The 14,451-nt window shown below is 38.7% G+C and overlaps 1 protein-coding gene across 1 annotated transcript in view; it reads left to right on the top strand.

Moving 5' to 3' along the window:
* The first annotated feature begins 610 nt into the window (after positions 1–610).
* OTC (ornithine transcarbamylase) overlaps positions 611–14,451 on the top strand; it is a 59,551-nt gene continuing 45,710 nt past the window's right edge. Inside the window, exons 1-3 of the mRNA XM_040633011.1 lie at positions 611–755; positions 12,741–12,879; positions 14,337–14,418. Coding sequence (XP_040488945.1) covers positions 679–755; positions 12,741–12,879; positions 14,337–14,418 — 298 coding nt within the window. The 5' untranslated portion in view covers positions 611–678. The remainder of the gene's footprint in view (positions 756–12,740; positions 12,880–14,336; positions 14,419–14,451) is intronic.

Raw genomic sequence — 14,451 nt, 5'->3', positions numbered from 1 at the left:
TAGAATAGGCAACCTCTAGTTTACTGAAGATCTACTATATGCGAGGCACAATGGGAGCTACGGGACTGAGACCTTTTTACTAGACCACTATCCCCACTCCAGCTTCTTGCCACCAAAAAATAGCTCTAGGGCACTTCTTTCTATTTGTTTTTGTGGGAAAGCTGAGACTTAGAGTTACAAAAGTAATATTACTGGAAATGCTCAGGGATGTCATGTCTATCTCTGGGTTTTGCACTGATGATTCACATTTTCTGAAAGGGTTATTTCTATGTATCTTCACAGCAGCCGGTACTGCAATGCCTTGCATATATTATACGCTCAATGAATACTTGTCAATTGATTTCATACAAGTATGTGACAGCGTAAATATATTATGAAAAATGAGGAGTCTGGGCACCAAAAGAATCTGGATTCATTCTAAACATACACACACACACACACACACACACACACACACACACACACAGTGGTGGAACTTGGCTTAAAGTTCAGGTGTTCTGTACCCTGCCCTGCAGTATCTCTCACCAGGGGAATTTGATAAGGTAGTTGAAGGGTGATCTTACCTTTGCTCTCTCACTGCAACCGAAATCGTTCTTAGCTTTTAGGTGCACCTCATTGTCTACGTTGGTGAGGCGTTTTCAAGAGCATTAGAATCATCTTTTTCATTATCAAAAGAAGATGCTGTTTAACTTGAGGATCCTGTTGAACAATGCAGCTCTTAGAAACAGTCACAGTCTCGTGGTTCGAAATTTTCGGTAAGTGATGGCCAGAGATTTGAGTCTGACTTGGAAACCATGGTGATGACTGAAGTTCTATTCTGCAGAGGAGTGCAGCCTGAAAAGGCCTCTTTCTTCAGGGTGTAGTGCCGGGTTCTGCCCTTATTTGAGACAGCGGTCTCTAATTCCAGCTGGGCTTCTATTTCTCAGTCATCTGTAATCAGATTTCATAGCAGGTTGGGGGGGCGCTAACTTGGGCAAGTAAAACAGACTAAGTATTCTTGACATCTTCCGTTTGTGTACATTTTAAACGGGCTACTGGCTGAAGAAAATTAGAACTAATTTACACAGGGCCTTCAGCTTGTATTTGGTTTGCTGGAAAATAATCTATCATTCTAGGGAGTGGGGATTAATCAGTTCTCTATAAAAAAAAAAACAGACCCCAAATAACAACTGGATAAATATTGACAAAGCTGCTGCAAAGGAGCCATAGGTATGATGAGGATAACGATCTTTTTTAAAGTAAAATCCACATTTGAAATCTATCCCGAAAATATTGGTAGCATGTGAAAGGAGGCTGTTTCCAATGAATTCATTATAAAAGCGACACCCTGCTTACAGCTAGTGAACGTGCAGTGGAAGGTGGCTTGGAGTGTCTGTGGGGAAGGGGATGGAGATAATAAGTTAACCAGGGAAGGAAGGCCGTAAAATGTGCACATCGTTGCCAGAAGGCTTCTGGTAATTGCATGTTAACAATCACATAGAATTTTCCCAGAGACTCTTTACAGCCAACCTCCAAACAACCTCACTGACTTCCTAAAGGGAGAAGCTTCTAGTCTGAAGTTTTATCCCACAGTTAGGAAGCAGACCTGTGACAGTGGCCCTTCTCTGGGGCCGCCTGGCAGCTCTGGACTCTCTGGACTCTACCATGAGCACCATTTCTTTGGTGAAGAGAAGACTCTTGGAGGCCAGATGACATTGTAAATTACACTGTAAATTAAGCCTGTAGTATTAGACCTAGATGGGACTACAGAGCCACAGAATACTAGCCTTCTCTTATTTTACAGATAAGGTCAATGAAGCCCAGACAGATTATGGTGTTTACCAATTAGTACTAGAGTTAGACAACATAACCCAAGAATGTGGAGGAAAGCTCAGGTTTTGGAGTCTAAACTAGATTCAAGTCCTGGCACCACCACTTGCTGGCTATATTGACCTTGAGCAAGTCACTAAACTTCTCTGTAATGTTGCTTCACCTATAAAAAGGGAAAAAAGTAATATCTGCTGGGTTTACATCACAAGATGGTTCAACGATTCATTTAATAAATACTCATTGAGCACCTACTTTGTGCCACACTCTATGCATGGTGTTGGAGATACAGTGGCAAAGAAGGTAAAGAAGGTCTTTCATACCAGACACATGAAGTCACAGTCTAGTGATAATCAGTGAGATAATGTGTGTGAAAACTGTAAAGTGACAGACAAATGTTCATTATTTTATTATTCCATCCCACTGAGTTACATCAGATAAAACTATGATGAAATTTTATTCCATAGTTTTTAACAAAGAATCATCACTGAGCTGAAAATAATCAACTGAACGAGTAACCAAAGCTTGGAGCTTAAACTTATACTCTTCTTTGAAAATTACAGTGATGACTGATTTTTAAAATAATGATAACAAGTTCAATTTTTGCAAGCAAAGCCCCTTCCAAATATTTGGGCTTCTTTGGTATTTACTAATATTCTATTGTCTATACCCAATAGCCAGACTGTAATTCACAGAGTCTTGGTTAGCCATCTCTCAGAGTGAATGGGGGCTGAGGCAAAAGCACGGCTAAATCAGCCCAAATCTATACCTGCTATTTGAAAATATGAAAGCCTCGAATCACCCATGTCATTAGAAACTTAAGAGCATAAGCCTCTCGTGAAAATGGGATAATGTTGAAATGGTGTTATCTCATGTGGCATGGGTATTTTTTTTTTCCAACTCTTTTAGTTAGCTATGCTACCTGCCAGTGAGATGAACTCAGAATTGCTGATCTCCACTAAGACCTCTGGCTTTTCATGACCTCTCAACAACAGAGAAAAGCTCCCTGTCAACTCTGCCTGTATTGTACTTTTACTTTGATTTTCAGCCTTCCACTGAGATTCGAGCTCTTTATTTCCCCCATCTCTCTTGGGAAAGGTGGAGAGACCACGCTACAGAACATACCGCGTGATCTTAACACTAGAGCCTAATAAGAAATGTGTGGTTAGGGTGTGGCAATGCCACGAAACAGGGACTGCACAGTTTTGAAGTGAGCAGCCGTATCACCATGGACAGGATAAAAATAACAGCTTAAGTGAGGCTAAAGCCATTCATGCAGGCTCCCGAATCAATCATTTTTAGTCAATTATCATTTCTTTTTTTCTCCAAAATCAATAGGATCAGACACCAAGACTGCCGAAAACACCCAATCCATAGGCTTTTCATCTCACAAACAAGGCTCTAGAGCCTGGCAGTGTTTGGATAATAGACAGTGTCCCATGATTTGTTGCCTATTAGGGAAACCACTTATAGCTTTTAAAGAAACCACTAAAAAAATCTCTTTTTCTATCAGAGAAGACCAATTTGTAATTGCAGTTCAATTTCATCTCACAAATAGAAATTTCTTCAGAGAATATTGAGCTAAGCCACCCAATTTTGTGGAGGTTATGGATTGGGGTGGAGGTGACTGGTTTTCAGGTATTTCATTCCAGACCTCTCTTAAGGGCTTACATAACTCATTATGCTCCCTTCGTCACACACACATACTATCTCTACACGCATGGACACACAGATGAAGCAATTATAGGCCATCCATGATCTTGCCTAGAGGAGAGAAAACAGTCCTCTTTGATTATTCACATCTTCCGTCATAGCTGGAAATGGCCTTTTTAAAAACATATTTCATAACTTCAGCAAACTATACAAGGTCTGAGATCAGGCATGGAACCAGGTCATCATGTGTCCCTTGGCCAGCAGTAAAATTTGGGTCTATTTCTAGTTTGTTATTTTTAGTAATTTAGTGATTTAATTGAGAAGAAGTAGAGGCAGATACAGTTTCAGGGTTCCAGCCCTTTAATAGCATCTGCACAAAGCTAACCCTCTTCAATTTTCAGATGACAGGAAGTCACACCATTTTAGCTTGACAATCTCAGATTTCTTAGAAACCACCTAGTCACCCAGTTACAACAGTGACTTAAACCACCTATGAGCATGTGGCAACAGTGAGAAAGGTTGCAGGTCAATTTTTAGTAAGAGACTATTATTATTGTTGTTAATGAAGTAAAGAAATTTGGAATAATTAGTGCTTTTTTTTCCCCAAATCAGTAGGATGAGATTCAAGGGTTTTGTGAACATAAAGTCACTCTCCCTTGCGGGCATTGCAGTATGACTTCTTGAGATGGCAAGAAAGGGATGAAATTAAAGGCGGGTCACTGGGAATTCAGATGGCTCCAGTATTGCCCATGAGAAATCTTGCGTTTATAAACTTCGCGAGTATTGTGGAAGACAAAGACAAAATGGATCACTGATTTTGAGTTGATTTTCTTAATTTTTCAGATGAAGAATTGAGGCCAGTGATGGAAAATGATCTTCCCAAGGTTACAGTTGAACTAGAACTAGAATTGGAATAATTAAAACCACTGTCCTTTTTATTCTGCTGCTTTGATTACTTTGATCCTTTCAAACTGATCAAGATGGCCATTCTACCCTTGCACAATCTCCTTTTTAAAAATACAGCCAAAATATCTCAGTAAAGAAAATAAAAACACCAACAAAATATTCCTTAAAGGTTGCCCCAATCTGCAACGTTAAAGAAACACAAAAATATCAGCCATAAGGCCCACTGACTCCCTCTTATGCCTCCAGAAGATAAAGTCTTCATCACAAATTTTCCACAGGGATTAAAATACCATTTAACACTGAATTTTTTCCTATTCTGGCAAAGTCTGTTTCTGACTGATCACATTTTACTCGAATCAAGCACTTTCTCTTCCAACAAAATACAATTATACAAGGGAACACATCCAGATCTCCTCCCGTGCTCCAAATAATTTACCAGAGTTGGAAAACGCAGACTCTTGCAATGAAAGGTTTTATTCTGCCAATACAGAATATGCTTCCATTCTCTAGGTAGAAAGATATTTGGGTAAAGCTAACACAAAGGTCTACTATTACCTTGGCTTAACTTCTTAGCATTTGGTGATTTGAGGTTGAGAAATCTCTGTAATTATTTTTTCAAGGGATAAAATAAATGTAAGGAACTAGTCTTGTCTTTTTCAAAAGCTCTGGCTTTAACCAGACTGCAATGACAGTTTTGACAGAAAATCTGTACATGGTTCCCATTGTTTTCTCCAATATTGTATCCTCCCTATTGTGTGTTGGCTGAAGAATGATAATGTGGTTTAGGTCTGGTTTACCAAGGAGACACACTGAAGTATAAGGAAACCACGTATTTTATGGAAACACTAAAATAGTGATTCTGGCCCTGGTTCAGGTGCTCCAGAACCAGAGTAGGCTGCCTCCAACTGAGGCATAGGGTCTCTATAAGAACTTAGAAGCCATTTGTGCCAGTGCTTTGAGCTGGCTAATTTGAGTATGGATTTATCACCAGAAAGCAAGAAATGCTTGATACAGACCAGAAAAAAAGGGGGCCTGTGGCAGAGGCATTTCAACATGGTACAATTGTGGAACTTTTCTACTTTTCTTGAATTTTTAAATAGCTTAGGAAACAGGTGTGGCAGCTCAATTTCAGAGCCAAGGGGAGGTCTATGAGGAGACAGTAAACAGGATAGGAACTTAAACTTGAACCATTGTGTTTGCTTTCCTTCCACTGATAAATTTTCCTGGTTAGTTCTCGATATCTATGAAAAACAGCTATTTTTCCTATGCAAACATTTCCTGCCCCACCCCCTAAATAGAATCGAGAAAGGTGGTGACTACTGTAATGATTTTCCAATGGTGAACAGTACGACTCCCTTTCACTGGTTGAGATGCAATTTTAAAAATTTCCAGGATCTACCTCTCTGCCCATTTTGTCCCCAAGAACACTGGGAACTTATTCTGTACAAGAGGGGCTCATGGACAGAGGGAACCAAAATATTGCTATAGTTTACTGTTACTGTACTTTGGATTTGGCTCTCATGGTGCTATGGGCAAAAGTTTGTCCCACCAGGTCCTCTCTTCAGTTTTTCAGGTTTTTGCACTTGACTCAGACTGCTGTGCCTGAGATCCCAGGTTATAACGCTCTTGTTTCTTTCTTTTTTTTTTAAGATTTTATTTATTTATTTGACAGAGATAGAGACAGCCAGCGAGAGAGGGAACACAAGCAGGGGGAGTGGGAGAGGAAGAAACAGGCTCATAGCAGAGGAGCCTGATGTGGGGCTCGATCCCATAACGCCGGGATCACGCCCTGAGCCGAAGGCAGACGCTTTAACCGCTATGCCACCCAGGCACCCCAACGCTCTTGTTTCATGTGCATATGTCCAACTGTTGTTCCCAAGAGTGTAAATACTCTACAAGAGTAGTTGAGCCCTGGGGAATTTCAGCTTTAGCAACACGCTAGGCCACAATCAGTTTTCCTCCATGACACTCAAACCTTGTGTTCAGCCTGGGCCACAGCCCATACTTGCTTTTCCCTCAACATTAATTGTCTTATGGGGGCTCTTGGTATCTTTCTTTTGTAATCAGAGTTTGATCAGTATATTGAAAATCCACCATGGCAATTTTCTTTAAATTCATTCTCAGAAATCTGCTGAATTCATTCTTATACAAATTGTTCTACTTCTGCCCAGAGACATAATATCATTCATTCATCCTTTTACCTAAGAAGTATTTATTGAATACCTACTATATCCCAGACATTGCAATAAGTACTGGGTACATATTAATAAATAAAATAGGCAGGATCCCTGCCATCATGGATCATATAGTTCAACGGGAAGGTAAAAAGTAAGTAATATAAACGGGCATGTAAATAAATATTTAAAAACTGTGGTAAGTATCATGAACAAATGAAGGCAAAACAGAAACGACTTGGGGCGCCTGGGTGGCTCAGTCATTAAGCGTCTGCCTTCGGCTCAGGGCGTGATCCTGGAGTCCTGGGATTGAGCCCCACATTAGGCTCCTCTGCTGGGAGCCTGCTTCTTCCTCTCACACTCCCCCTGCCTGTGTTCCCTCTCTCACTGGCTGTCTCTCTGTCTGTCAAATAAAAATAAAATCTTTAAAAAAAAAATAGAAACTACTTAGTACAGTCAGGGAAGGAATCTCCCAGGAGGTGGTATTTAAGCCTAAGGATGAGAAGGAGCCAGCATTGAGAGCTGAGGGAATAGTGTTCTGGACAGAAAGAATGGTATGTGGAAGAGTCCTATGATGAGAAAGCATTTGGAGCACAGGCAGTCCTTCCTTTGCAAGGTCCCAATATGCAGGAATTTCAATTAGTGCAGTTGAGTCAAATAACAACCGTCTTTCAAGTATACAGTTCAAGTTTCAGCTGCCATAGTATATTAATTGTGAGTAGTTGCATAAAGTAAAAACCTCATTGCTGGCGCTTTTGTACACAAATCACTATGTAAATAACAGCTGCACATCATGATCAGTGACCAATCGCATCAAGTTTTGGTGATTGCTCACTGTGCATCTGTTATTCAGTTTACATACAAACAGCAAAGACTATAGTTGCACTGCTTTTTTCCCAATGACAAACTGATGTGCCATTTTATAAAAATGAATAACGGAAAGGAGGAATTGTCTGACAGAGACCAAAGTGCAGCAGAGAAATAAAAAATAACACTGCCAGCTACATTTGAATCAAATGGGAATGCATTTATAGAAGAAATAGCTGATGGTGGGACTGTTGACCCTGCTACCGTTAGAGAGGCTCTAGCTATGTAGTCAGAGGAATTCAGTGAAGACAAACTTACCGACTTAAATGAGCAAAGTGGTTGTGACACAAAGTATAAGGATGTGTTCCAGAGGAAGTGACACCAGCAAAACATACATTCAAGGAATTATTAGAGATATTTTACATATTGAAAGTGCAAAGGATAAAATTTTGGAAGTTGACCCAAACTTAGAATGTATGGCAATTCACCAAAGCACAGACAAGATGCTTGCTCTGTAACGTACGCTATATAATAAGAAGACAGCATGATAGCTCAAACTACTCTTGACAGTTTTCACAAAAAATAAAACACTGTAATTCTCAATATTTCTAATGTTTTAAATTGTAGTGTAATAAGTGTATTTGTTTCACTATTTTTTTCATTTCCCTACACATTTATAACTGATAATATGAGAATGTTTAATGTTTTGACAAAAAATTAAGTCACAGAACAATTGTGATTTTTTTCCAACTTATTAAGGTTGCTCTGCATGGTTGCAGATTTAACGGTCATTTACAGTCCCACACTACCATACAAAGCCAGAACGACCTGTATTTAAAAAAAAAAAAAAAAAGCTTATCTGCTAATACTTACTGGAGGCACAATCCCAGGGCAAGAGTGAAGGCTATATTATCAGTAACTGCTCTATGGAGATTGGAGTCACAAAGAGGTATTCTTCTGATTACTTGTTGTCTAAAAGAAATAATTTGAAATAAGGTTTCTGTTGCTATATAAATTTTAAAATGAAAGGTCTGGACAAAATGGGAAGATACAAGCAGGATGTTTGTATCTTCTTTTTATCTTTAAACTTGAATCTGTCAATGGAGAAATAACAAGAGCAGCATCTCACAATGCAATCCCAACAGCACATTAACCCAACCCTAAACCCAACCCTAATCCCAACTTCTTGGAGTATAAGGAGAAACCCGAGAAAGATCCGGAGACCTTTTACTTCTAATCTGTCTCCTGCTTATAAGAGCTGGAAATTGGAGCTTTTTTGAAGTAGCTGAAGGTGGTGTTGGGTCTCTTTCACCATTATTTCTTTCATGGGAAGGGGGGAGAAAAATTAAGTTCCATGCATCCTTTCCTTTCTTTTTCAATTCTTTTTCTCTGAGATTCAACACCATCACCACTACCACCACAATGCCAAGATCCATGCTATTCTCTTCAGTGAAACTTGTAGTCCTGTGAGTGTTTAGAAGGAAGTAGATAGAACACAACCCTGCAAGGGCTGAGAGTGTGGGAGGGTATTGAATCCCTTAAGTGTTGCTCTGATGACTAAGCTTTTGTGGGCTCCAAAATTGCCAGGAGAATGAGCTTGAGCTCTCAGCAAAAAATAAGTCCTCAAAATTGGCATATGAGTGGTTTCTCCAATTGTTGATGGGAGTTCAACAACCATAGTGATGTTTCACAAATATTATATGTTGGTTAATTGAACATAATTTTAAAAAATTCTTAAATCCTGGGAAGCAGGGTTTTCCAGCAATGGTTTTTTCCCTTTTAAAAATAATATTGGAGGAAGTCTTAAGCCATGGAATATTAATGTCTTATTTGAGACACAGGGTCAAGAGAGTTTATCCCCTGTGATTTTATCTTACTTGGACCTCATTCCAGAAAAAGAATTATTTGCAAAGATGCCCTAAATATGAATTGGGAAAGTTTAAGCTTTATGCCTCCACTTCAGGTCAGACATATTAAACCTGTTTACAGATCCCCAGATCCAGCTGACTCTAAAAAATGCAAGAATATCAGTCTAAGGGTTTACCTCTCAACAATATCAGTACTTGTATATTCCAAGTGTTGCTTAATATTATCACTAATTAACATTATCAGAACCAAACACATAACCAAAATACATATGTAAAAATACATTTTCTGCCTAAAATCCATGTCTTTAAATTATCAAATTTCTGACTGGTATTATCCAAGTCTTGGACACAGTTCTGTAAGATTTTTACTAGGGTTCCAGTGGAAGGAAGAAAATGAAGGCCTATTCTAGAAACTTGTTTAGCCAGCAAAATATTTTTGTATATTTACAAATTTATTTTTAAAATATTTGGTTCTTCTCAGTCTAAACTTTTACATTTTTTAAATGTCTTGCTCTGTACATAGTCTATTAGGGTAGTAACACATACATTATATAAATAAGTAAACATACATTGTAGATCCATGTCCAAAATTTATTAATGTTAGGGGTCTGTAATAAAAATAAGTTGTGGGCCACTGCTTTAAAGAAATTTCCATTTAGAGAGTAGATGAGTGACATATTTTTAAAAGTTGTAAGTGACGAATCACTGAAATCTATTTCTAAAACCAATATTGCCCTGTTTGCCAACTAAAATTTAAATAAAAATTTAAAAAATAATTAAAAAATAAAATAAAAGTTGAAGACTATGGTACATCTTTGAAACAAGTATGTTGACCAAAACTTTGATCCATGTATAAGCTGAAAACACTAATTTCTATTGGAATTGAATGTCATTAGTATCTTTTTTTTAAAAGATTTTTAATTTATTCATTTGGGAGGGAGAGAGGAGGCAAGAGTGCAAGCAGGGGGGAGGGGCAAAGGGAGAGGGAGAAGCAGACTCCCCACTGAGCAGGGTGCCTGACACAGGGCTTGATCCCAGGACCCCAAGATCATGACCTGAGCCGAAGGCAGACGCTTCATCGACCGAGCCACCCAGGCACCCCTGTCATTAGTATCTTATATTCAATCAATCAATCAATCAACCATTAGCCAACTAACTCATAAACCCTTGGTCTTCATGCAAGTTCCTTTCCTTACTACCTAGAATCTCTGAAGGGCTTAACATCACAAAAAGTTAACTGAAAAAAATCTACTCATCTATCAAAGACTAAGTGAACCACTCAACTTCGCCAGAAAGTTGGATGTTTAGTGAAATATTCCTTTGTCTAAGTTATTTGACATCATGCAGTGGAAACAACAAATTGAGTGAATTGGTGATTTTCCTATCTATCCTCCTGTCATCATTGCAAGACATACATAAATCCCACCAAAGAATTTACTCTTCATCTCAAGTAGTCCAAGCTCTTTCGTTAGGCTGAAACTGAAGCATGATCATTTTGTGACAATTTTACTTCTAGTAAGATTAATGTTTAGTACCTGTGGTGAACCACAATTTGCCCTTTGTTATTCATAATTTCTAATTGTATACAATAGAATTATTGTTAAATAGAGATAACACTGGGAAAGTGAAAGAATAAACGTTTTCACTTTTGGATACTGATTACCCCAAATAATTATTGTCATCACAATGTAACCAAATGTTAAAATGGGACTCTTTCTATTTCAGTTTCTGCTCGGGCCCAATAGGTGTTACTCTTCCCTCATTCCAAAGTGAGATGCTGTGCCACTAAAACTGGAACTAAGGAGATATACAAGAATTAGTCTTGCAACCCACTGGTGACCCCTGCCAGCTTCTAAAATGGACTGCAGAAACCAAGAGATAGGTTGTAGATTAGAAGAGGATCTTTATTTTTTAAAAATATTTTATTTATTTATTTGACAGAGAGAGAGACAGCCAGCGAGAGAGGGAACACAAGCAGGAGGAGTGGGAGAGGGAGAAGCAGGCTCCCAGCAGAGAAGCCTGATGTGGGGCTCGATCCCATAAGGCCAGGATCACACCCTGAGCTGAAGGCAGACGCTTAACGACTGAGCCACCCAGGCGTCCCTAGAAGAGGATCTTTAAAGTGTTGCCACTGTGTATAACAGGGAGAGGTACTCTCCCCTCACCTCAAGCCTAGGGAGCCTAGGCTCCCAGGGCATCGATATCTTTAATAGGAGAGCTTGAGGACACCATACACCAAATCCAGGCCTATACCTGGGACATCTAGAGTAAGGGGGAGAGGCCGCCTAGCTGTTTTGATGGCAGAACAAGAGGGAAGTCTATACTGGAATGAAACTGACTCTTGTCAGAGCAAAGAACATGAAGAGCTTCCCATGAGCCAACACAGACGGAGAAAGGGACCTAGCACGGTATTGTTTCACATGATGGCCAAGAGACCTCCTGTAGGATGGGGAGATCTCTGCAAAAGGAGTCTGGATGCATTCCCCTGGATGGCACGAGAAATGTAATTGTCCACCACCAAGGACTACTGTGAGAAATTCACAACGATCAAGAGTTCTCTGAAGGACCCGCAAAAGCACCCCAGAAGAGAAAGACACAGCCTCAAGCACCTATACCAAGGCTAGATTGCTTGAACAGAAACAGACTTTGCCTGACCCTTAACTCCTCACCTTCCCTAGGCTTTACTTGGAGGGACTAAAGGCAGGGAAATAGAGGAAGCAGCTCATGGTCCCTCTTCCCTCTAGAGGGGGCCAGCTTGAATTAGGCATGAGCTGGAAGAAAAAAAAAAGGTGTTAACTTGCAGTACATTTTTTAAAGTTAAAAAAATCATTATTATTATTACACATTGTTTTACTGAGACTCAGGGGGGAAGAAAGTAAGCACAGAGGATTGTTTAAATTTTATTTTCTGAAAGTTACTAGAAAAGCCACAAGGCCCATTGTATTTGACCAGGGACAAGTAAAGAACAAATTTCCAAGAATAGATTTGAAGGGCGGTAGGGGAAAAAGAATGAAAATGTTTTCTATTGTATGGACACTGTAAATTCTGTTTGTATAATCAATCATATAATCAATCAATAATAATAGCTAAAATTTATCAAATGCTTAGTATATGCCAGACACTGTCTGATTTCCAGGTATTAGATAATTTCATCCTCACTTATAAGATTATTATACTCATTTTCTAGGTCAGAGATAAATTTAGGTGCAGAGAGAGATTAGGTAACTTGCCTGAAGTTGCACAGTTAGTAAGTGGCAAAACCACTGATAATGGCTATTCCCAGCAAATAAGAGTTCAACTCAAATGTTTCTTTTCTCTCAACATCCAAAATACTGGACATCTAAAATGTAAACCAAAGCCATATCAATTTTAATGCATTAGCACTTTGCAGAGACACATGAGACTCCATGTGATTTGCTATGTTTTGTTTCAAGAATAAAACAACGAACCACCATAGGTCATGGAGTTTTTTTTTTTTCTTCTTACATATATATTTCTCCTTATTTTTCTTTTTTCTTTTTTGTAGATGTGGACAACCACTACAAAATAAAGTACAGCTGAAGGGTCGTGACCTCCTCACCCTAAAGGACTTCACAGGAGAAGATATTAAGTATATGTTATGGCTATCAGCAGATCTAAAATTTAGGATAAAACAGAAAGGAGAGGTATGTAGCATTTTCATCTTATTTTCTGATACTACCAGCCAGCCTTTTTAAAGACAGCTTTTCCAAAGAAAGAGGGGAAAGAAAATATATTAAAATTCCTAAACAGTAGGTAAGTAATGAAACCACACAGTCAAGGTAATTGATTATCACTGAGTGTACAGACATATAAAAAGCATAAAAATCAGTTATTCAATGACAAGTCATTGCACCTCTTTCATGTGGAATGTTGAAATTCATTATTAATTGGATCAGAACCTAAGGAATCATTTCTCTGGAAAGATTTTATTTTTATACTTTCATTCTTTTCTCTGTGTGTTTTCTATCAAGTTAAAAATAAGGACAATACTTTTTTTTTCTGGCAACAAATTTCAGTTGTGGATGACTATCAGCTATATGATCATTAGGATAATGTCCAGAAATTCACAACCATGTGACAGTATTAAAAATAATTTAGATTAGCAAAGAAACAATTAAGTGGTAACCAAGTAGGAGAAGAGATGGGATATGGTGCTTAGCTGTGAGCATTATTCTGCATTTTGAGCAATTTATGTTTGAAACACTTAATTAATGCAGCAGCTTCATTTAGGCTGCTTAATTGTGAAAGCATTTTCATGTTCCAAGCTGGTTCAAAAGCACTTTAAAGAGCTGGTTTCAGGTTGAGGAAGTTGGTTACACAACGTTGGTTTTCTTATCTAGTTCACTAGCTCTCCAACGTCAGAAAACAGGAGTGTCTCCAAATGCTATGAGTTGACATTCCCATATAAGACTTCTGAAATAAGGAGAAAAGGTCCCCCAAGACCCCAGGCCTAGTCTTCATACTTTGTGTGTAAGGAAAGTTAGCTGGCAGGAATCTATTTGTTCCAGAACTCATCCTATCAGGAAGTCTATCAAAGAGAAGAGGAAGGAGGAAAAGCCCCACCCCACACCCAAACTCTCCAGATTGTTTCCAAATGACTTCCAGAAACAAAGCCTTTGCACTCCCACAGGGATGCATGATGAAAGTGTCGCTGGGGCTTCTTTAGGAGTCTTAATGCCCCATGTTGTGACAGAGTAGCATTGCTTCTAGCTGAGAAAACACCTCTGAACCAAGCATCTTCTAGGTCATTGAACATTGATGCGAATTTCCATGGATTTAGGTAAAAAGATGGTTCCAGTCGGGAATATTAACATACTTTGGAACAAGTGTTCAGGTTGAACCCAGAGCAACTAATATTTTCTAATTACATGTCAATAAGCTGTAGGAGTTCCTGTTCCCTTCCTCCCTTTGTATAGAACATGAAAAAAAAAAACCCACTTTAAATTCACTTTTTAGGTAATATTTTGAATGCTTATTTGGAAGCAGTGATTAATTATTCCACATTTTACGATAATGTAAAGAATAACTTTTGAAACATAATCTCTGATATTGGACATAAAATATGTTTCACTTTAATTGTATTCTTGTCCTTAATTTTCAGTATTTGCCCTTATTACAAGGGAAGTCCTTAGGCATGATTTTTGAAAAAAGAAGTACTCGAACAAGACTGTCCACAGAAACAGGTGAGTCCGCAGACAAACTCCCACTTGTGCTGA

Source organism: Ursus maritimus (genome assembly GCF_017311325.1).
Source record: "Ursus maritimus isolate PB19 chromosome X unlocalized genomic scaffold, ASM1731132v1 scaffold_X1, whole genome shotgun sequence".
NCBI classification, from domain to species: domain Eukaryota; kingdom Metazoa; phylum Chordata; class Mammalia; order Carnivora; family Ursidae; genus Ursus; species Ursus maritimus.
Note: the sequence above shows the minus strand (reverse complement) of the source record. Positions and strands in the feature narration are given on the sequence as shown.